This window comes from Carassius carassius, chromosome 5, assembly GCF_963082965.1.
Source record: "Carassius carassius chromosome 5, fCarCar2.1, whole genome shotgun sequence".
Lineage (NCBI taxonomy): Eukaryota > Metazoa > Chordata > Actinopteri > Cypriniformes > Cyprinidae > Carassius > Carassius carassius.
The window spans coordinates 8,025,067-8,050,113 of NC_081759.1; the positions used below are offsets into that span (position 1 = coordinate 8,025,067).

The 25,047-nt window shown below is 39.5% G+C and overlaps 1 protein-coding gene across 1 annotated transcript in view; it reads left to right on the forward strand.

Annotated features, from left to right (window-relative positions):
* The window catches only part of LOC132140726 (astrotactin-2-like), a 534,505-nt gene that overhangs the window by 268,704 nt on the left and 240,754 nt on the right, over window positions 1-25,047 (forward strand). The window contains exon 6 of the mRNA XM_059549640.1: window positions 24,617-24,763. Coding sequence (XP_059405623.1) covers window positions 24,617-24,763 — 147 coding nt within the window. The remainder of the gene's footprint in view (window positions 1-24,616; window positions 24,764-25,047) is intronic.

Sequence of the window (25,047 nt, forward strand, 5' to 3'; positions counted from 1 at the left end):
CTAATACAGGCTTCTCAACTGTCTTAGGTCTTCTTTGTTGCATCTTTCTCTTTATGATGCGCCAAATGTTTTATATGTGTGAAAGATCTGGACTGCAGGCTGGCCATTTCAGTTCCCGGATCCTTCTTCTATGTGGTCTGGCATTGTCATGTTGGAAAATGCAAGGTCTTCCCTGAAAGAGACGATGTCTGGATGGGAGCATATGTTGTTCTAGAACTTGGATATGCCTTTCAGCATTGATGGTGACTTTCCAGATGTGTAAGCTGCCCATGCCACACGCACTCATGCAACCTTATACCATCAGAGATGCAGGCTTCTGAACTGAGCGCTGATAACAACTTGGGTTGTCCTTGTCCTCTTTAGTCCGGATGACATGGCGTCCTAGTTTTCCAAAAAAGAACTTCAAATTTTGATTCGTCTGACCACAGAACAGTTCCTCTTCAGGAACTCGAGCTGCGTCGAAAAACGCTTTGGGGAACGCGCCCAGAGTGAGCGACTCTGAATATCGTGTGTAATCAGTCCAATGGAAGAGCGTGACGTCACAGGCGGGGTGACGTAAGCAACCAGGAAGCTATAAAAGCACGTGCCATGCAGCTGGCATCAGCTTCGCGTCTTCCAGCAAGCGCTCTGTGTGAAAATGTCATTTGTTTGTCTTGTGAGTCTTATTTACTGTTGTCTGTCCAGTTAAGAGCTCCTAGACATGCCAAAAACTAAGGCTAAAGTTAAGCACTCTGATGGCGATTCCAAATCGCTTTATAGGTCATGTGTGCACGCTAAGTCGGCTCTCGAGGGGGCCGACTGCCCGCACTGTGAGCACATGTCGGTGCAGCTGCTTCGTTCCCGGAGAGCCCTCTTCGAGGAGGGGGCCTTCGCCAGCGTTCCCCGCGGTGCTGGTCCCGCTTCTGCCGAGGCAGAACGGCGGCTGCACTCGTGGGGTTCGCAAGTCGATCTGGTGGAGGGAATGGAGACGGGCCAGTTCCTACCACTTCTGCCAGATCTGGCACCCAATCCCTAGAGTCGGAAGCACGCTCAGCGGTTCCTTCCACTCAGGGAGAGGGATCGACGCTCCGCCTCTCTTCCTCCGAGGAGGTTGACGTGGAGTCGGTCGATAGGGATTAGCCACCTCACTCGCTACAATATGAGGAGCTCTTGGAGGTGGTTACTCGCGTGGTGGCCAAGTTAAGCATCGATTGGCCCGCCGAAAAAATCAACTGAATCGCAGAGAAGCAAGCTTGACGAACGCTTCCTGCGCGCAAGTCAGCCACCTCCCAGCCGGGGCCTTCCATTTTTCCCGACCTGCACGAAGAGATCGCCAGGTCATGGAAACGTCCATTCTCGGCCCGCCTCTACATCCCCTCGTCTGATTATTATGGAAATGTAGTGGGGATGTGAGAGCACGGTTATAGAGCGATGCCCCGGGTGGAACAGACGCTCGAGAGCTATCAGTCCCCTGGCGCGGCATCGTTTCTAAAGGCCCCGGCATTGCCCTCAAAGCCACTTAGAACAACGTCGGTTTTGGTGGGCAAAGGGTATGCGGCTGCAGGTCAGGGTGGTGCGTTTCTGCACACCATGGCAGTGTTACAGGCGTACCAAGCCGACCTGCTTAACCACATCAACTCTGGGGACCCACCGGTGGGTCCAATATTGCATATGCCTAATTCCCAAAAAATCAAAATAACAGCTGAAGTGGTTAAGGACCCTAGCTCCTTGCATCGCGAGGCCCAAAAACAGAGGTTTTTGGGCCGAGGTCTTCTAAGCCCAAGCTAGATCTCAGGGCAGTTATTGAAGCTAAGACGTCCTCGGCCAAGAAACCCTGACGCCAAAAGCCCGGGGTTTCAGAGGGCAGCCTCTGCTGGGGTAGAGCGGTACACACCGCAGTACACGGTGCCCGTCCCGCCTCAGCGCCCTCTGGCGGCGGCCCCCAACGAGCATCGGTCTCAGTATCCTCCGTCCGTGCGCGTAGCGGGGCTGAGATGCTCGCCGCCCCTGCGGGGGTCTCTTACACCAGAAGTCAGTCTCGAGAGACTGATTCCCTTAGTAGATTATTTAGCAGCTTGGAAACTACTGCCAAATGTATCTCGTTGGGTCCTGCACACAGTAGAAAAAGGCTACCGTATTCAGTTCGGCTCCGCGCCGCCAATATTCACCGGGTTTCGTTCAGACGATAGTCGGCCCCAGGTAGGGTCTGGTTATGGAACAGGAAGTGAAAACCCTATTAGAGAAGGAGGCCATTTCGAGGGTACTTGAAAACCCTATTAGAGAAGGAGGCCATTTTGAGGGTACTCGAAGCTGACGCCAGCTGCGTGGCACGTGCTTTTATAGCTTCCTGGTCGCTTACGTCACCCCGCCTGTGACGTCACTCTCTTCCATTGGACTGATCACACACGATATTCAGAGTCGCTCACGCTGGGCGCGTTCCCCAAAGCGTTTTTCGATGCAGGGTCTCGTTCCCTCGAGGAACTAGGGTTACATACGTAACCTAGAGACGTTTTCCACTTTTCCACAGTCCATTTTAAATGAGCCTTGGCCCAGAGAAAACGCCTGCGCTTCTGGATCATGTTTAGATATGGCTTCTTTTCTAACCTATAGAGTTTTAGCCGGCCACGACGAATGGCATGGTAGCTTGTGTTCACTGACAATGTTTTCTGGAAGTATTCCCGAGCCCATGTTGTGATTTCCATTACAGTAGCATTCCTGTATGTGATGCAGTGCCCGAAGATCACGGGCATCCAGTATGGTTTTCCGGTCTTGACCCTTATGCACAGAGATTGTTCCAGATTGTTATTGTTCCACATAACAAGGGCACAGTAAAATAAACTGTTACCCAATTGTCAAAGGAAATGACATTACAGTATATTTTAGTGTATCATGAATGCCTACCATTAAATTCAGCAGTACACTTTAACCATTAGAAGTTATTATGAAATTACATACATAGATGTACTGAAGATCACTTAAATGTGTAAAACAAAACTCTAAAGTTCAGATAATTTCATTTTTATATAACTTTAAACTATAAAACATATTATTTTATATTATTTTTTAAGTATAATCAAATTGACTAATGGGACCATTGACTGTAATTTATTTATCATATACTTTTATTACAGTGTACAGCAAGGGCCAGATTTACTAACAGCTTATGCCAGCACAAACTGTCTTTTGGCGTTAATATAGTACTGTCAGGATTTACTAAAGATGTGCAATGAATAATTAGAGCTGAAAAGGCATGGACACAGTTATTTTTATGGCTTACCTTATTAAATATACATTTGTAGGAGTTAACCTTTCAGACGCAAATTTTATGGGAGGAGAGTTTTAAAATGAATCATGCAACATTATTAACTAACGTTTGCACTCATCAAATGACTGGTATTTCGGCCATTATTTAATGCCCAAAAAAGCATGTCTTAAAGCAGGCAGTGATATGTGCTGTTCTTGGTACATTATGGAAATGTATTTTGGATTTGTCTGTGTTCTTTATTTTGCCCGTTGTTAGTAAATCACCTGCAAAATGTTCCCCTCCCATCAGGGCTTTTATGGAATTGCGCTAATTGCGCTAAACTCTAATTGGCCCTGTTTAATAAATCTGGCCCTAAGTGTCTGAAAACATAATATTTAGTTTGCACTTAAGTATACTGCTTAAAAATACATTATTCCAAACACAATGATAAAATAATATTAAGCCTCTTTTCTAATAACATGATGAACTGGACTGGTGTAATTTCAAGTAAAATTATTGAATCATAATGTGTTTTTCCAACAAGCTTTCTCCAAATATTAATTTTATGTTACATTATAATTTATCTAATATCTAACATCTCAAAAGTGCATTTGATTATGTTTTTATTGCTTAAAAAATATTTATTGGAGCACCAATTTTACTGTATTTTTGAAAAGTTGCAAACCAGGGTTATTATCATTGATTAAAACTAAAACTAAAACCAGTAATAAATAACTAAATACAATAAATAAATAAATAAATAAATAAATAAATTACTTATTTTACTTATTGTCAGTATTCATTTAAACACATTTTAAATGTTTATTTTTACAAGTTTTACAATTATTTTCTAAATTTTCTAAATGTTATTTCTAACTAACTAAAATTAAAGTGAAAACAGACAATATAAAAATAAAATATAATTCTAAATATTATTGTGAACTATAATCAATGATAATGAAATAAAACTGGCTTTAAATATCAACTATTTAATGTTGAAACTGACATTCATGAATGCATGCAGTAGATCACTTAATATAAAGGATTTTTCTGGGACAAAGATCCCTCTATGTAAACCAGCTCACCATGTCTGCAAAAGTGGAGAAGGAAAAATCAGTCACTTCCTGTTGTTATTTTATCAGGGTTGAGAGACAAACAACTCCTGGTAGAGATGATTTGCTCAGCGTGTAGCTTTAGAGTCCTGCAGTCACACTCATCTATCACCAAATTTCAAAATAGCCCGCTGAGAATTTATGATGGTGCACAAAGCGATGCCTCACAAGAGACGAACATCAACGTTCACACTGGCATTACTCTCAGAGATGTTCTCTCATTACTCTCTTTAATCGCAAAATGATGAATTTAATACCAAAATCTGCCCTATAAACTGTCACTGTGTTCCAAAACCTATGAGCTGTGAACCTGAGGTAGCTAGCATTCAAGGCTTCTTTTGCATGGGTTTTTAAATGCTGTTCTTAAAAAGTAGGCAGCATTTTTCAATCATTAATATTTCAAACCAAAAAAGTCATTAGCATTTCCACTCAACCTAGTCTCATTGAAAAAATATGCCTCTACCTAGAGTTTTGCAAATCTCCTAAAGATATTAACCTATTCATACTATTTACAGGAGTTTCCAGCTGAAATAAACACTAGTGGCAGTAAAATACCAACAGTTTTTTTTTTACAATTTATGCTTACATGGTAGATTATATATTTATAAAAAATATTTTTATTTATTTTTTTCATTGGGATCGCCACAGACCATTTCTGCAGTTTGCGTTCAAAGGATGGGCATATCAGTACAAGGTCCTGCTGCCCTTCGGGCTGAATCCTGTCTCACTGTGTCTTCACGAAAGTTGCGGATGGGGCTCTTGTTCCCCTCAGATGCATGGCACTGACCGGGTCCAAGTTACACTGGGCTGTCACCAAACCTTCACCCGTGGTCAGATCTTAAAGTTCTACGGGCAGATGTGCCCCTAGAACAGGTGTCCAGGCATGCTGTGGTTTACACGGATGCCTCCACCACCGGCTGGGGGGCCACGTACAATGGGCATACAGTGTCAGGGGTTTGGACGGGCCCTTCATCTTCACGGGCATATCAGTTCCCTAGAGTTGTTAGCAGTGTGCCTTGCCTTGAACCATCTCAAATGGAGCTTACGAGGCAAGCACATGCTGGTCCAAATGGACAACATTCAAACAACAACCATTGCAACCAAACAACAACCAAACAACCATTGCATACATCAATTGCTTATCATGATTACGCTGTTGATTAGGGTTTTGATTTGATAAATTTTGCTGTTTTATATTGTATTATTGAATTTTGCAATTTAATGTTTTTTTTTTACTTTGTTTTAGTGCTTTGGGTGTGAGAAAAGCGGATTATAAATAAAATGTATTATTATTATTATTGGTGACCAACCCCAAGAGGTAGTGGACACCATCTCTTTGAGACATGCTTACGCCTTGAAGTGAAACCTGTTCGTAGAGTGGTGTTTTTTTTGTCAAGAAGACCTCCGGAAATGCCCAATAAGGATTGTGCTTTCCTTTTTGCTGCAAGGGCTGGAGCGAAGGATGTCTTCCTCCACCCTTAAAGTCTATGTCGGTGCAATCGCTGCTATCCATGACCCTGTGGAAGGGAAAGTCTGTAGGTGCATGACCTGGTCATCAGTTTCTTTAGGGGGTCCAGAAGGTTAAATATTCCCCGACCCCACTCCATAGCCTCTTAGTACCTGTCTTTAGTGGTTAAAACATTACAACAGGGCCCATTTGAGCCTTTGCACTCAGTCAAGTTAAAATGTATTTCATTGAAAACTCTGCTCCTGCTTGCATTGGCCTTTTTCAAGAGCACTCATTTTTGGTCAATGATCTGTGTATAGAGTTTGGGCTGGCTGATGCCAAGGTAATCCTGAGGACCCAGCCACTGGATTGTGGATGCCATCACCCTGGCTTATCAGGCACAGGGTGTGCCCTGCCTGTTCAGGTTGTGAGCTCACTCTACTAGAAGTGTTGCATCTGGGCACTGGCTCATGGCACCTCGCTGACAGATATTTGTAGACTTGCCAGTTGGGCGACTCCCAACACATTCACTAGATTTTTTAGCCTTCATGTGGAGCTGGTATCCTCCCGTGTTCTCCCCTCAAATGTGTAGTGGCACTGAGAGGCCCCGGTGAGTGTCCAAGGTATAGCCTTGTGTTTCCCCGGAAGACTTCTGCCATTTCCAAGAGGGTTACAATCACATCCAATTTTCCGTATGCACATAAAAGGATGTTCATAAGCATATTTGCTTCGGAAACCTCCTTCGAGAAGGATGGGGCTTCCACAGTGACCCTGTTCCAAGTGGAATGGGTATGTTTTTTGGGGTATGTTTGTTGCTTAAAAGGTTGCATATTGTTTAAAAGTAGAGGCTCGGTTCTTTATTTAACCCTTTTAGCCAGCACCAGAACGCCATCGTCCTGAAAGCCTCTAAACTCGCACGTGTCAGTGTTTACGAATAGATTAAATGAAACGGGACAAATTTAATCTTGACAAACTATGTATCATTATAAAGATCTAAGCCTCGAGCATCGACGACAGATCACTGTTTTTCAATGGAAAGCTTATAAAGACTGTATTTGCTACATTTGTGTAAGCACTACACATAAAAAACATGAACATTAGAAACGCTGTACATACCAGATCCGTCGTAATAACGAGTCATGTACACATCCACAGCTGTAAATCCCGGTTTAGTTAGAAAGGTAAGGGTCCACTGAACGACATTTCATGGAGCATGTTTAGTCCATTGAAGCAATAAGGTTGTAATATGGATCATAATTCCTTTGTTTACTAGAACAATGCAATAAATGTTATAAATGCTTCAGTTTATTCCAAATGCGCCGTCTACTTTTCTCTGGGCAATGAGTGATGCTCATTCGCGAATTATTCATTCTTTTGAGTCAACTCTGTTCAAAGGCTTGTTCAAACCATTTGGCAAACGAGTGAATAGGTTCATGAATCAGTTTGAATGATTCGTTCAGTTCCCTGCCGCACGAGCTGAGTGTCTGAAGTGGTTCACTTCACTCAGAGTTGTAACGTTTAACATCAGCAGCGTTGAAAACGTGGCTATAGAACTGCACTGAATTGAAAGCAAATCTGAGAAAATTATGGAATGCCTCTTCACCAGAAAATATTAATATATGATTTATAAAGAAAAAAAGGTTTGTATATGCAGAACTTGCACGCTGGTCTGGACACTCTGAACATGCATAAAATAGCTCAATAATACATTAAAAACAATTCTTGTTAAGAAATATCAGCATGTCTGCCTTCTCAGGCAGTATCCGTGAACGTTCAGCACAGATTGTGTCACCGGCAGTTGAAAACACCCGTTCACTAGGTGTTGAGGAGGCCTGAACACACAAATATGAAAAAGCTATTTTTGCCATTAAAGGATAAGTCATGCGCTGGTTCCACCACCAGGCAGCAGGGTCATCCGACATAAAGGTTGGTGGTGTCTCCTTATACATCTGCATCTCCTTCTCTGCTTGGTCCTGGATAGACATGGTCCTCCGCTTTGATGACATATTTTCTGCATCCTCATCGGCAAAAAGCTCCTCCAATGGAGACTTTCTTGGATGTTTGCTTGGAGGTTGTTGCTGCAAAAACAAAGAATGGGCTTATTCGCTAAAAGAAAAACATCTACTAAAGGCAGACAGAGGCTAAGATCCTAAATATAATTTCAGCATTTCTGTGCTTACATTCTCATCTTCCTCTTCATCACTCTCATGCCTTTTCTCATCACTGCTTTCCCCACAATCGACCTCTGTTGACTGCAAATAACATAATTGGCATTTATAGAACAAACATTTTAATAACTAAATTGGAGACATTAAATGATTGAGCTTCAATGTCATTATATAACCTGCTCGTGCTCAGATTCTGTCATCATGTCTCTCTTGATTCGGTCCCAGACAGCGTCGTCATCATCACCATCAATTTTTCTTTTGAAGCGTGGGTCTAATGCTGTTGCCACTTCAAGAAAGTTCCTGATGTCCTCACTCTGAAAAATATATATTTTTTGTATTTAAATATACAATTAAGTCACAGGAATATAATTATTTAATGTATAGTTCTTGAATGAAAGTTACCTGATATCGCTTGGACAAGTTTGCCCAAACTTGCTTCTTGAGATTAGATACAAATACTGTGTCCTCCTCAACCACAGTAAAGTGCATCTCAAGCTTTTTAATAATTGGCAGGATCTGTCCACATGTAGGGTTCTTCTCAGTTGATACACAAAGTGTGGAAGTGTAAAGAACTCTCATCAAGTTGATGAAGTCCTCTGCCTTCCTGAAGTCTTCATCACACAGCCTGGAAAGTCTGTGTGTGACAATTAGGATACATTTTATAATATAAAATGAAAGCTTTTCTTGCTTGTTAGATCATTTTTAATTATCTAGCATTGGACTCTCCCTTGAAGTTGACTGAATCTTAAGCTGCTTAGTGTTTTGTTCATCTAGTGTATTAGTGCTGTACTGTATATATATGTTCAGTAGGATACCCAGATTTTCCTCTCTCCTATCTAGCTCTACCTGTCCCTCTCCATATTCTTTCTCAGCCGTTGGTCCAAGCTGGCTGCTTGAATTGCAGGGTATTGCTCTAGGAATCTCTCCATCATAAGGTAGAGAGAGTTCCATCGAGTTCTCACATCCAGTGTGAGTGAGTGTTGTGGCAGCTCTGACACAAATAATAAAAATCACAAATACAGATAAACAAATGATATTATATATAATATAACATCATACAACATGATTGTTTTATGTGTGTTTTTTTTTGTACATTTAGACATTGTACTATTTAAAAAAAATAAATGCATGCAAAATTTATGCTATTAAAAAAGGCATTTTAATTATATAGTGTCCATAGTGGTCAAATGAAACATTCAGTGATTCTTACCTAGAAGATCTTGCTTCTCTCTCAGAACAACCTTTGCCATTGAGGACCTCTTCATCCACACGATGATGGCTCGTATCTTTGCAGTCCACTGAGTCACTGCACTCAGGGAGTAGAGACTCTGTGCTGCAAGATTGAGTGTATGAGCAAAGCAGCCCAGTTTCACAAACTCTAGTCTTTTTATGGCTATGTCCATATTTGCTGCATTATCCACAGTAGCAGCTACTACTTTGTCAAAGATGCCATATTCTTTGAGGACGTCACCGATCTCCTCTGCCACAGCATGTCCAGTCTGGGCTGTGTAGACAGCTTTTGTTTGCAGCACTTTTTGCTTCATTTTGCCCTCCACTAAATAGTGTGCTGTTACAGTTAGGTAGTGGTCTTGAGCAATGCTAGTCCAAGCGTCACAAGTGAGGGCAACAGAGTGGACATCAGCAAGCTCAGAGATTACATTAGATTTTTCCACCTTGTACCAAACTGGGATTAACTGGTTTGCCAAATAGTCTCTGGTAGGGGGAGTGTACTTGGGGTTGATGGAATGGATCATATCCCTGTGAACACAACACATAACAATATGATATATATATACAGCATTTATTCATCTTTGTAATGTTAATTTCAACATTTACTAATACTTTATTAAAATCTGGTTAACATGAATTAATGCACTGTGAACTAACATGAACAAACAATGAACAGCTTTATTTCTAATAACTAACATTAACAAAGATTAATAAATACTGTAACAAATGTATTACTCATTGTTAGTTCATGTTAGTTAATACATTAATGTTTAATAAATGTTGTGAATGTTAACTCAGTCAAGTTAAATCTTAAATCATTGATTAACATAAACAGTTAACTTAACTTACCTGAACGTAGGGTATTCCACATCTGAGAAGGGGTGCAGTCTTTTCACCACATATGCAGTTACTTTTCTGTGGCACTCTTCAATTTTCTCAGATGGCATTTTTCCCTGCTTTGCTGCTAATGTGAACGGAGTCTGCATCGGTTCAGCATTAGCAGCAATGATATCAGGACTGCTGCTACTAGTGTGGGCAATTTGCTTAATGCTACATTCACCTACGAGGGGAAAAAATAATTTCAGCAACGTTGTTGTTCACAATTAGCAATTTAGTGTACACTACAATCCCTTACCTGATTGTGACGATTGTGAAGTGTTGCCCGAGGAGGACGGGACAGTGGCCCTACGCAGCACGTCAAACACGCTACACTCAGTTTGTATACCATGCAGGCGTAGGTGTTTCGTCATATTAGTAGTGCATCCTCTCGTGCAAGAAATAAGTCTGCTGCAAGTGTTGCACTGTGCTGATCCAGGTTTTTTTAAAGTAAAATAAAGCCACACTTTTGAGCGCCGCTTACCGTGCTCCATGTCTGATGTCTGCAAAAGATAAAGCGCGCGCGGGACAGCACTTCCGAATCCGGAGATACGGTGGCCACTATGCGCCAAAAACCTACGCGTTTGGAACCGATGATCGGAATCGACTTTTTTTTCTCTGAACGATTCCAATGGTATCGTTTTTTAAAAAACGGTTCCAAGTTGGAACCGGTTTTCGATGCCCAACCCTAAACATCAGCGAGTATTTGTCATCGCTGTGACACGGGGCAGAGGGGCTATTATGCATAGTCTATCACAAGCTGATGGTAATGCCGGCTTTGAGTACTTGGCAAATGAGGATGAGTACCAAAGTTGGATCACGCCCTTTGATCAGCCAGTTGGATATCTGGGGGAAAGAGAAATCTCCGGTGCCAATTCGCCCCTAGATTTTCTATCACTCTTTCTCTCTGATGATTTCTGGAATTTACTTGTAAATGAGACAAATCGCTACGCACATCAGTTTTTAGCCTCCCATCAACTCCATCCACACTCCAGATTTCATCAATGGTCTGACGTAACTGTCAGTCAAATGAAAGCCTTTTTTTCTCTCCATTTGAGTATGGGTTTCGTAGAGAAGTCAGAGTTGGAGGATTATTGGGCCGGATATTGGCCAACAGCAACACCTGGATTTGGCAAGGTGATGTCCAGGAATAGATTTGAGATGATTTTGTCTTTCCTTCACTTCACCAATAATGAGGAGTGTGTTGACAGGGGTCAGCCAGGGTATGACAGGCTATTCAAAATCCGCCCAATCATCAATTTGGTCATCCCCCGGTTTTCAGCAATGTATGGTCCATCTAAGCAGCTGTCATTGGATGAAATGACCATTGCGTTCAAATGGAAATCAACCCTAAAAATTTACAACCCAAACAAACCAGACAAATATGGCTACAAAGTATTTGTTCTGAGTGAAGCCAAGTCAGGCTATGTGCTACAGTGGTCCATGTACACTGGACAAAGTAGGCCCAATTCAAGTAATTTCGGTGCTACCCACCTTATTGTTCGTGAGCTGATGGCCCCGTACACAGGGAAAGGGCATGAGGTGTACATGGACAGCTATTACACCTCGCCAGCCATAGCAGATGAGCTGGCAAGCAATGATTCGGGTTTGTGTGGGACTGTCAGCAGTAAGAGGAAGGGGATGCCAAAGGGCCTCAGCCGTGAACAGTTACCATTGAGCAAAGGAGATGACCCAGTCTTCATGAGGAAGGGGAAAATTCTAGCTTGTGCGTGGCATGATACAAAGCGCCTCACAATGCTCTCTACACTGCATTCCAACACATGTGTCAGAAAGCGCATCAGGACCAAACACACTGATAGTGGCTACAGGGAGATAAATAGGCCTGTTTGTGTTGATGACTACAATTCATTTATGGGGGGTGTCGACACCTCTTTCCCCATAGGGTCAAGGAAATGGTACAGAATTTTCAATGCCATTCTCAGTGTAAGCATGGTGAATGCCCACATCATTTACTGCCGCTGCACTGCTGCTCCTCACAAGCCCCTAAAAGTCTTCGTGCAGGATGTCATCACTGCTTTACTGGAAGGCTTCTCCAGGAAAGAGAGCAACAAAGGCCGAAAGTCGTCCTCACCGGGAGACTTGCCACAAAGACTAACTGAGCGCCACTTTATCTGCCAGGTTGATGGTTACCCAGATTGTGTGGTTTGTTCTGATCGGACCCGCCCTAAAGGCCGCCGTCAGACAAAATACATGTGCAGGCAGTGTGGGGTGGGTCTTTGTGTTGTGCCTTGCAATGAAAGGTACCACACCATGAAACACTACAAGAAATGTCACCTGGATGGATAGGGAGCCATTATCTCTACAGCAAAAGGCCTGTTACATATTTATTTATTTTTTTTGTCTGCCATTTATTAGTAATGATTTACACTGTTGATTTACTATCTATTTCCCTGACCATATAGTAGTGTACAATATGTTCTTTTTTTGTGTGTGTTCATGTCTTTGTCAGCTAAAAAAAAAAAAAACACTAACATTGTCTCTCGTCTTGTCTCATCATCTCACTCATGATCTGTGCCTTGCCGTGGCGAGTAAGCTTTTGAACTAAACAGGTCTTGTCTACTTGTGTTTGTGTGTCATATGAATAATATACATGTGCCCCATACATGGAATCAGAGTGCATGCTGTATGTTGTAAATGGAAAATCTCTACAGCAAAAGGCCAATCGCTACATGCATTCGGTTTGTTTCTACCATTTATTAGTAATGATTTGCACAGTTTGTTTACTACTTACTATTTACCTGAGCATTCAGTATCGTGCAATATAGCATACAGAAGGTGAGGTACATTTTGGGGAGAAAGAAGTGCTGCATTTTATCATTTAAACGTGAATTTTCATGAAAATTCTATAATCCAAGATGGCCGCCACCATATGACGTCATAATATGCAAATTAGATGGGAAAATGTAATCCCTACAATAACTTTAGGTCATCTATAATATTTCTATAATTTATAGAAAGTCTCTATCTTTTATCACTTTTAAGATATAGCCTTTTGAAATTAAGATGTCAAAATCGAACGTTTTAGGAAAAAACCTCTGGCGCCTAAAGGGTTAACAAAGCTAAACAGCATTGCCCTTTGTGTAATAAGCACCAACTTAAATAATAAAATACACTTACCGGTTGTGGTCCATAAACAATGCCTTCTCCAGACAAAGAGGGAACTGCTCCATCTTTCAAGAATAATCTGTGCAAATCCGGCATTAAACTGATTGAGATTGAGGAAGCTGTCCTCAGCAAAATGTGCTGCACATAGTTTTACATATGGATTATAATTTTCGGGAACTGAGTTAAACATAAATTGTAACCATTGATCTCTAAGTACAGCATCCCTGGGAGGGCCAAACAAAGGTAATCACACAAAGGGACTCTGAGATGAAAATAACAGCGTTTCGACGACATGGCGACAAACACACTCTACAAACACAACTCTTCCTCTTCACCGTGGGAGCGCAACAAGACCACGCCCCCTTTTTTGTGTATTCCTGTGGGCGGAGGTTAGACATAAAACTGTTCTAGTGACGTCATTAATGAAGGAAGTAGAGGTATGTAGTCCAAACTGACCATTCAATATAGGCGAATTCTCCTAAATAAAATATCTCGCTTGGCATTGAACTTTGAGCTTTATAATTTTACAAATACTATTTATTCTCTAACAACAACATTACACACTAACTAAAGTTTGAAACATGGGATCACGAAGAACGGGACCTTTAAGAGCTCCCTTACCAGGGTTGAGCATGGTATGTTTCCTTTCATTTAGAAAGTCATTCTGCTGAAGCCTCCACTCCCCAGAACTGATGCTTAGGAAGATAAGTACACATGTTGAGCAAATGTATACTTCCTAAAATCCAGATAGTGGTACGTGTGCATGCAAGACATGCAAGTAGCTTCGTTCCCTTTCTCTGAGTTGGTTAGACTCTGGTACCTTAGGCTCCACTCTACCAGTGTGTCTCTACTAACACACTTTAAAGCATCACTCCCCTCAGCATGGAGGGTTATGATGAGCAGGGTACTCCTGTTGACTTGCTCTCTGTTAGGAGAGTCATTCTGCTGCAGCCTCTGCTCTCCAGACCCTCACTAACTGCCTCTGGCACTGAGTGTAGCCAGGTCTCATCTCACTTTAGAGAGTCGTTATGCTGAGACCTCCATTCTTAAGAGCTCCCCTACCCGGGTTGAGCAGGTAGATTTCCTCTCGGTTTAGAGAGTCATTCTGCTGAAGCCTCTGCTCCCCAGAGCTCTGCCTAGGAATTAAGAGGAGTGTAGGCTATTCTATTCCGAGCCTCACTAACTGCATTTGACGCTGAGTGTGGCTAGGTCTCCTTTCGTTTTAGAGAGTCGTTATGCTGAAGCCTCTGCTCCCCAGAGCTCTGCCTGTGCAGTACCTTTGGTGTGTAGGCTCCTTTTTTGTGAGCCTCACTAACTGTCTTTAGTGCTAAGTGTAGTCAGGTATCCTCTCAATCTAGATAGTTGTTATGCTGAGACCTCTTAAGAGCTCCCCTACCCGGGCTGAGCAGGTAGGTTTCCTCTCGGTTTAAAGAGTCATCTTGCTGAAGCCTCCACTCCCCAGAGCTGCGGTTAGGCAGTAATGTGAGTAGTAGGCTCTTTTAATTTGTCATGCTTCTGCATCATGTCTGTGTCTCCTCAGACAAAAAAGAGGATGTTGTGTTCTACAGGTGCCCTTTTATATCCATAGTCGCTCATTTGTTTACGTCATAGGCTTCCGCCTGCCAATGTCAAGTTCATTGTCATTATTTAATTCATGCTTCAGACACTTGCCACGCTGACAGCGTTCCCATAGCACCCTCTAGAGGACACAGCGTATCTTTCCTTATTCTCAGGGAACCATGGTTACATGCATAACCAGAGATGTTTTCCCTCAATAAACTTATAATTTACTGCTTTTTAATAATATGTTAAAGGGTCTCGAACATGGTCTTGCAGAATAAGGCATTCATATTTGCCTAATAAGTACAAACTGGATTCCAAAAAAGTTGGGACACTGTACAAATTGTGAATAAAAACATAATGCAATGATGTGGAAGTTTCAAATTGTATTCAGAATACAAATAGATGACATATCAAATGTTTAAACTGAGAAAATGTATCATTTTAAGGGAAAAATAAGTTGATTTTAAAATTTCATGGCATCAACACATCTCAAAAAAGTTGGGACAAGGCCATGTTTACCACTGTGTGGCATCCCCTCTTCTTTTTATAAAAGTCATATAGGAATAGGAATAGGAATGTTGTCCAATTTTTGCCTAACACAGGCTTCTAGTTGCTCAACTGTCTTAGGTCGTCTTTGTCGCATCTTCCTCTTTATGATGCGCCAAATGTTTTCTATGTGTGAAAGATCTGGACTGCAGGCTGGCCATTTCTGTACCCGGATCCTTCTACGCAACCATGATGTTGTAATTGATGCAGTATGTGGTCTGGCATTGTCATGTTGGAAGATGCAATGTCTTCCCTGAAAGAGACGATGTCTGGATGGGAGCATATGTTGTTCTAGAACTTGGATATGCCTTTCAGCATTGATGGTGCCTTCCCAGATGTGTAAGCTGCCCATGCCACACGCACTCATGCAACTCCATACCATCAGAGATGCAGGCTTCTGAACTGAGCGCTGATAACCACTTGGGTTGTCCTTGTCCTCTTAAGTCCGGATGACATGGCATCCCGGTTTTCCAAAAAGAACTTCAAATTTTGATTCGTCTGACCACAGGACAGTTTTCCAATTTGTCACAGTCCATTTTAAATGAGCCTTGGCCCAGAGAAAACGCCTGCGCTTCTGGATCATGTTTAGATATGGCTTCTTTTTTGACCTATAGAGTTTTAGCTGGCAACGGCGAATGGCACAGTGGATTGTGTTCACTGACAATGTTTTCTGGAAGTATTCCTGAGCCAATGTTTTGATTTCCATTACAGTAGCATTCATGTATGTGATGCAGTGTTGTCTAAGGGCCCGAAGATCATGGGCATCCAGTATGGTTTTCCGGCCTTGACCCTTACGCACAGAGATTATTCCAGATTCTCTGAATCTTTGGATGATATTATGCACTGTAGATGATGATAACTTCAAAGACTTTGCAATTTTTCTCTGAGAAACTCCTTTCTGATATTGCTCCACTATTTTTCGCCACAGCATTAGGGGAAATGGTTATCCTCTGCCCATCTTGACTTCTGAGAGAGACTGCCACTTTGAGAGGCTCTTTTTATACCCAATCATGTTGCCAATTGACCTAATAAGTTACAAATTGTTATAAGTTACTTATTGAAGCAAAATAAGTTACTTATTGCTACCTGTCCCAACTTTTTTGGAATGTGTAGCTCTCATGAAATCCAAAATGAGCCAATATTTGGCATGACATTTCAAAATATCTCACTTTCAACATTTGATATGTTATCTATATTCTATTGTGAATAAAATATAACATTATGTGATATGTAAATTATTCCATTCCTTTTTTACTCACAGTTTGTACAGTGTCCCAACTTTTTTGGAATCGGGTTTGTAAATAACTAACAAATTAAATGAATAAATAAGCAAACACAAAAAGCCACAAGGCTGGTTATTTGTGATGCACAGTTATTTGTGATGGTAGATACTGTGACTAATATAGATATTGTAACTGCAGGCGGTAAGCATCTTTCTCTTTTGATGGCCATTCAAATGTTGCCTTGAATGCTGAGAAATACAATTTTATTTCTGGGAGCATATATACATTGCCTGTTTGTGTTGTAATGCTCTTAAAAGCATGAGATGGACTTGTTTTGTACTTTTCCCTTTTAGTGAAAGGCTTTTGACTGTGATATTATAGTCCTCCTCCCAAGGCAAGTGTCATTACTGTTATTGCTTCTAGTTCTTCCACCCAGTTCAACTGCTCCTTTTCCCACACCTTTTGTGCTATGTATGTGAATGAGACCTTAAATCTTATGGCTTGTGAAAGCTTTGTTGTTACTTTTCCTTTAGACCTACATTAATCCCAATTCAATCAGGACCACTTCCGTCAAGTATATTTATGACAATTATAATTGCATACAGTTAGTGTTGGCGGTATGGTAATGTTCTGGGCACCACTCCACATGCCTGTCCATGCAGCCATGCTTGGACAGAGCGGGGAGAGCAGCTAGACAAACCCCGTGTTAAATCGGATTACAGGTTCAGTTGGTGGAGTTGGGGTTGGAGGAGGGAGTTAATTGCAAGCAGCGATGCGATGGAAGAGACACTGAAGAATGGGAATTTTAAATAGACCGCTTGTGATAGGTGTTGAGACCGGATTGGTACACGTCAGGAACAGCTGACTGTCAGCTGATGCAAGCGTGACTAACGTGGCCTGACTGAATTAACGCGATGCTCGATGTCATATCAACAGACCCAAAAATATCATAGAGATTTGGGGCAGACAAAAAAAATTTAAAATGTGGTGGTGGGTTTTGCACAGGCAAGCACCACTCAATTATTTATTTGCACAGTTAAATTTTTGCAGTGTATTTTGCATTTTGCAAAACTCAAAGATAAAAGCTATAAGAAGAAGAAATTGTCTAGGAAATGTATTTCACTGAGTTTCAGCCCTTTTCATTGTAGTGATATCGGTCTAAATTGATCCATATCAAAAGCTGCAGTGGCAGAAGTGCTGAAAACTTGCTCACTATCAAACCAGGAGCAGAAGGGACAGAACATGGTTTATTATTGATTTCTCAAGGCCACTGTTTGCTCTCCTGAGCCGCTATAGCCATGAATTATCTCTCATACTCCATCTGTGCTGATAGCTGAGATATATATATATATATATATATATATATATATATATATATATATATATATATATATATATATATATATATATATATATATATATATATGTATGTATGTTTGTCATACTCAGAGTTCAGAGAGGATCCATCTCTACAGTTGTGTTGTGTATATTTGTTTTCTTTCGAGCTGTGATTTTCAGTTTAAAAAATGGTCATTGATAAACAGCTCAGACTGAAGTTATCCAGTGAGTTATTGCATTGCAGACAGACACAGAAAGTGATCAGAAGCACATCAGAAATTAACAGAACGGTAATCTACATTTTATGTGTACGTGTGTTTTTGTGTCAAATCAGTATTTGTCATGTTTTATATGTATGTAAGAGCATTTTCAATGCACAGCCAGTAGTGTAGCTGAGCATTGTGTGGAAGATGCTCTCTAGCATGAAGGACACACAAGTGAGAAGCTCTGCTAAGCTTTGTCAAGGACTTGCTCATTCACTTCTGAAAGCCAAGAGAGAAAGAGAGTGAGTGATTGTGTTCGGCGTGTTTATATGCTGTTATGTTGGTACATATGCTAAATGCTCTTAAGTCTTTCACAGTGATTGCAGCCAGTTTCACGTATAAAGATGTGTCATCATTGTAAGCCATAATTTCTGTAACTGTTAAATAACTAAACAATGTAATATAATATATTCTTTATGTATAAGTCATACATATGAATCATTGTTAAATTACTTAACATACTTTGTCAATATGAAGATATTTCTTTCTTCAGCACACACACACACACACACGTGCCATTTAAATGAATGCTATGCAAACTAGTCTATAAAAAAGTGGATGCATCCTAGATTAGTGGTCATTATTCCGCTTATACAACACCTCAAGACATCAATCAGATAATATATTTAAAGGGATTTGTCCATTTTTTATACTTAAATCGCTATTGTGAGTAGGAATGTTTATTCCGCATCTCATACAGTGCCTCTTTTGCTAGTACCAAAACGTCGTTTTAAAGCTGGTAATGGAGGCTTGAGCTGTTGATAGCATTCTAATGCAGTTATTAATGAAGTTATTAGAAAGAGAGCAAGAGCGACAGAGACACACAGAGAGAGAGAAAGAGAGAGAGAGAGAGAGAGAGAGAGAGAGAGAGTTTGTGTGAATTAGGCTAATATACCTCTGTGTGTCTCTAAACACTCTTCTGCTGCAGCATCTATAAACAGTGCTGTTATTACCTCGCTAGTGAGAAATGTCATGTGTAGCCTTTAAGTTGCTACAATAACTGATAAAATCGTTAGGGCAGTGCTGACAACACCTTTTTGTGCAAACTGCATGACCGTTGTTACAGTTAACTATGCGACGTGATATGGAACTGTAATACGGTCAAGAGAGCTGCCTGGAACTCCGTTCGCCGTGCATTTCCCAGAAAATAATTGCACCAGTAAATCAGATTCAAGCATTCAACGGCCCGTAGTATATATAAATGATCTTGAAAAACATATATAATAATAATAATAATAATAATAATAATAATAATAATAATAATGATGATAATAATAATAATAATAATAATAATAATAATAATAATAATAATAATAATAAATAAATAAATAAATAAATATTTGAACTAGCAATGATAACTGCTTCAGTGAATTTATATGAGTAGCAGGGAAATTTGAATGAATGAATGAATGAATCAGTTGAGCGAATAATACAATAAAACAGGTGCTATGATTTAACTCTTTGTATAAAATTATATAAAATACATATAAAGTATATATGATATAAATATTTTGAAAAGGATTTAAGGCTTTAATATCTGTTTTCTGTTTTTACTTTACTGATTTTTATTCATTATAGTGTACTAAAGACCTGTTTTTGTTATAAATGTGTTGTGCAAATTGGCCTATATAATCTATATAATAATATCCTTATAAAAATAAGCATAACATAATGTGCTACACCTTAAAATATGCTTACATTTGTTAACATTAGTTGCATTACTATCATAAACTAACAACTAAAATGTTTCTAAAGCACTTAATAAACTTTCCTATCATTCGCTTCAGTATTTACTGATAAGTTATTACAATCAAAACAAATATGATAATATTATTCATTGACTTGAGCTAACGTGAACTAACAATACATTTTTACCAAAATTAATAAATGTTAATAGTAACTGTGAAGTCTTACCAAATAATGTTTAAATATGTACAAGATTGCAAGATCTATAATATGGAAGCATATGGGTAGCGATATTCAATTTGGAATGTAATATGCAAAATGACAATGCAATATGTAAAATGGCAATGCATTTCTGTATTTACATTTACATTTTCCAATACATTTGTGCAACGTTTGGTGCAAAATGAAAATGAAAATTAAATTACATAATTTTCATTTGCCATTTCATACACCAGTTTTAATATGTAAAATTATAACTAATTTTAACACTTTATAAGTTGCAAAATTAAAATGAAAATATATTACAGAAATGATTAGATATGTATAACATGTTCAAGCAAAAACTGTGGCAAAATTATCATTTAAATGCTATTTTTCTTAAATGCATTAACACTCACAGTCAAGACACTTCGATTGCATTTTCATTCAGTGTCCCACAATGAATGTAGCAAAATTCAATGTGCACATTGAAAATGCATTCCGAGCCGATCACGTGTCCGCCCCCTCCCGCCATGTCAATCACTGTGTGAACAAGGCGGGGCTTGCAGAAGGTCTGAGACTCAAATCTCAAGAAGAGGATTCAAGTGAGAGAACATGGACAAGACAGTTGGTCCGTGTACGTTTTGATCATTTCAGTTTATGGCTTTAATATTTCATTCGCACTTGTGGGAGAAGCTGAAAAGCTGCTTTCATCTGATTGGTCGAATCGCTCCACCTTCAACTCGGTCTTTTCATTCGTTCAGACAGAATAAGAGTCAGTGCGAGTGTGACACTGTCTGAAACCACTGCTCACTGTTAATTAGCATAATATTTGAATCAGATGTAGCTTGGCACATAATTCATGCTGCTGAGACCTGCAAATTATTTCTAGGTTGTAGTATTGTACAAATATTGTCCCACTGATAAATACAGTGCAAATAGTTCTGTCTCTTTGAAAAAAAGTGAAGTGTATACAGAAATGCATTGTCATTTTACATATTGCATTGTCATTTTGCATATTACAAATTGAATTATGCTACCCATACGCATCCATACTATAATGTGTGCATATACTTTATTTTTTAGAGTTCAGAATCTCTTCCAGGTGGTGATTTGCGCTTAACTGTGTCCAAATCCACCTGTTTCTAAGTGTCCATAAATATTTTTTGGATCTCCAGTCAAGATGTAGCTAATATTCCTGAGTTGTTCACTGACGGCTACAGTTAGGAACAGATTGTTCAGGAAGAGACGTGAGATACTGTGAATGCACTGTGAAGAACAAGCCAGGTGTGACCTCTCGGAGGAGTGTTGAACACGGCAGAGACAACAAAACAAATACAAGCATCTGTGAGATGTTTGGATGTAGTCTACAGAAATCTTAGGTTCTTCAAGTTGCTTGAAGAGGAGTTACTATCACTTTTTATCTCACCCCTCTGGGCCCTCTATAACACTTATTCGGTGTATCTCAGCAGAGTTTTCAAAGTTTTCAAGACAGTTATTATTATAAGAGTTATTATATATTATTTTTAGGCTAACTCTGATATCTAAGTCTTGTCGGGTGATTATGAAAACCCATGATCTGTTTCTCTGCAAAAAAATAAAAAATAAAATAAAATAAAAACCAGTCATGTCTTAACAAAATTTTTTCTAAACTTAGCTAATTAAAAAATATATAATAAATTGTGTAGAGAGTTTGTTTGCTTGTGAATATCAGCAATATGTTTGTTAGAATAATATTCATTGCTTGTTGGGAGCTGGTGCTGGTATTAATTGGTATTAACTCTTTGTTATTACATGCTGTTTATTTTTACTTCAGAGCTTCTGATCTTCATTAAAGATGTCAAATCCTATTTGTCATTTCTCACTAAATGTGGAGGTTCCAGAGTTTTAGTTTAACCTCACACTTAACTGCACAGACGAATTGCTCCTGTTAGACTTTAAGCTTTTCTTTCTATGTTACATAAATCTGATCGTCATCACAGAGCTTTGAGACATGGGAATAAACACTCTCACTCCCACGTCTCCACTACAGGGAGCTCGAGGATTTAATTTATAGTCAGGCTGTCCTCAGAATGCATCAGGGCACTTGTCGCTCCTCATTTTATTGTAGCGTTAGAGCTTCTCAGTCTATTAAGTGGTCCGAATTGACCTTTCCCTAAGCTCCGCCCCTCCTTTGGTTATTGTTGCTCACCAAGGCAAGCAATATAGGACATTAAATTGGAATGTGGAAAGTGGAGAATTCTGTGAACAGATTGGAAAAGAAAACTGTTACCTGGGTTTTTGTTATATTAGATAGCTATAGTAAATAGCCCCCCTTAAAATGATTACTCATACACCCCCCCCCCCCCAACCACCCGCCACCCTAAAAATTTAGCAATTAGCTCCATGAACTATCGCAATCAAGTATAAAAAAATGCCTTTGAAAGACTCAGAAAACATCCTCACATTCCTCACAAAACGTCTTTTTTATCAGATTTTTTTCTTTGTCCAATCTATATATATTTTTTCAGCAAGAATGCAATCAATTAATCAAAAATGAATACAGATGTGTAAAACTAAATAATAGTAAATAAATTAATATAAAAAATATAATAATAATAATAATAATAATAAAATATATTCATCAAAGAATACTGAATAAGAATACTAATAAATTACATTATAAAATATATTCACATAGAAAACAGTTATTTGAATCCTATTTGACTTTTTTATTGTATTTGTGATCAAATAAATGCAGTCTTGGTGAGCAGAAGAAACTTATTTTAAAAAACAACCTTACTGAGCCTTAAATAATAAATGATAATGGCTGTGTGTATGTGTGTGTGTGTGTGTGTGTGTGTATATATATATATATATATATATATATATATATATATATATATATATATATATATATATATTAGTGGTGGGCCGTTATCGGCGTTAACGTGCTGCGTTAATAAATCGAAAATATCGCCGGTAATCTATTCTCAAAGTTGGGTTGGGAGCTGGGTCTATACTAAGCAAGCAATGATGACTTTCACCTTGATATTTTATATAACCGACTGGCTGAGGCCAGCCTAAAAAGATGCTCAGGACAGTTGACGGGCCACTGCTGCGCATCGTCACGAAAGCTCATCTTTTTCACGTGTTTTTAAGCCTTACCACTTGTCGATTTAAACATTAAAGCATCCAAAAACAAGACGCGGAAAAGCTGAACAGAGTAGCTGGTTACTCGCGCGCTGTGTTCAGTGCGCACGAGAGAGATCGAGAGCCGCGTATCACGTACAGCGACACTGAACCCGAGCTCTCTTCTGCGAAGTTCTCCTCGAAGTCCCTCCTGCACCTGAATGAACAAATACAAATCGCAGTTTGAACAAACAAAAAGATGTGAAAGAGCCCAATTCAGTACTCGCTGTGTTCTGGTGTTCAGGGCTCGTGCAGAGAAAGGCGTCTCAAAACACTTGAACATCGAATTTGCTTATTTTTGCTCTTGTGCCGACAAAATACATACAAAATATGTCAAAATGTCCAGCTTGGAAATTATGCTCGAAAAAACTGTCAGTTATTTCTTAAGTGAAAGTAAACAGTTGAGGAAAAATGCAGTCCGTGTGCTTTACGTATGAGGTGCAGCACGGACTCGATGTGCTTTCACACAGGCGTGTGCAGTTCGCTACTCGGTACGTAATCGATTGCTGCACTGCTGCAGACGCAACGCTCCTGTAACGCAACTGGAATCCATTAACATGGGTGCGTAAAAAAATATGCAACGCATACGCACTGCAGGCGGAGTATGTTTGAAACAGGCATAAGGTTGTTTGCACCTTGTGCAATGTGGAATTAGTTTACAGCTTTTTCAAGCACTTTGTGATGCATTTTGGAAACAGGAGATGAGCCCTTTTCATGACTTTATAAGTTGGAAATAGGAAGTTTCCGATAGCAAGTGAAGACAGCAGAGAAGCAATCTCGCTTAACACAGTGTTGTCCGGCACCGTATTTCGCTGCGAAGGGGTCACGGGTCCCGTGATCATGCAGGTCTCCAAAAGGAAGATGCTCTTATAATGTTATGATCGAGGCTCTGGACTCTGAGCATAACTTGTTTTTATATAACAAACTATAAAATATTTTCTATAAAAACGTTAATGTCCTGCCAGTGACAAATGGCTTGTTTTATATTTAATTTAATTACATCAATGTTATAAGTTGAGATGTAGTCTACAATAAATGTTTTAACTTTTACTATGTAAAAGAAACTGCTGTAAAAAAGCATCTATTTGTTTAAAGTGTTTGCAAACCAAATGTTATGACACTTTTGTTCATATAGCAGTAGGCCTACTTTTAAATGAAAAAGTGCAAAACACAATACTGCATTATTAGTTTTGTGCATAACAATTTGTGCATAACAATGCAATTAAAAGAAATTGTAGTTGCCCAGCACTAATATATATATATATATATATATATATATATATATATATATATATATATATATATATATATATATATATATATATATATATATATGAGGGGCAGCAGTTCAGTGAGGGGTCCCTGTGATGGTGAGTGGTAGAGGTGTCGTGATATAACAGCAGGTGTCTGATCTGTATAATCATGTTTCTTTTTCTGTTCCCACAGGCTGCCCTCAGAGCCCCATGAGCAAGGCCACTTTAACACTGATCACCGTCTGCACATGTGTGGTGGCAGTCGTGTACGGCACACAAACGTCCTGTCCTCTCACCGTCAAGGTCACGCTCCACGTTCCTGAACACTTCATCGCTGATGGTGAGCAATCTATAGACACCCAAAATGTATTATTTTAACACCAATAGGAACCTTTTTTATTATACCTCCATTTGTACTACCTTTAAATAAATTCAATAAAGCAATACAAACAAACAAAATAATGATCATTCATTTAACTGATACCAGCTGGGTGAACTGTATACTTATTATTATTATTATTATTATTTTTATTTTTTTTGTAATCTTTATTGTGATGCATTTAGTAGACACTTTTATCTAAAGTCTCTTTCATTGTGTTCACAGTATCTTTCCACATTATATTA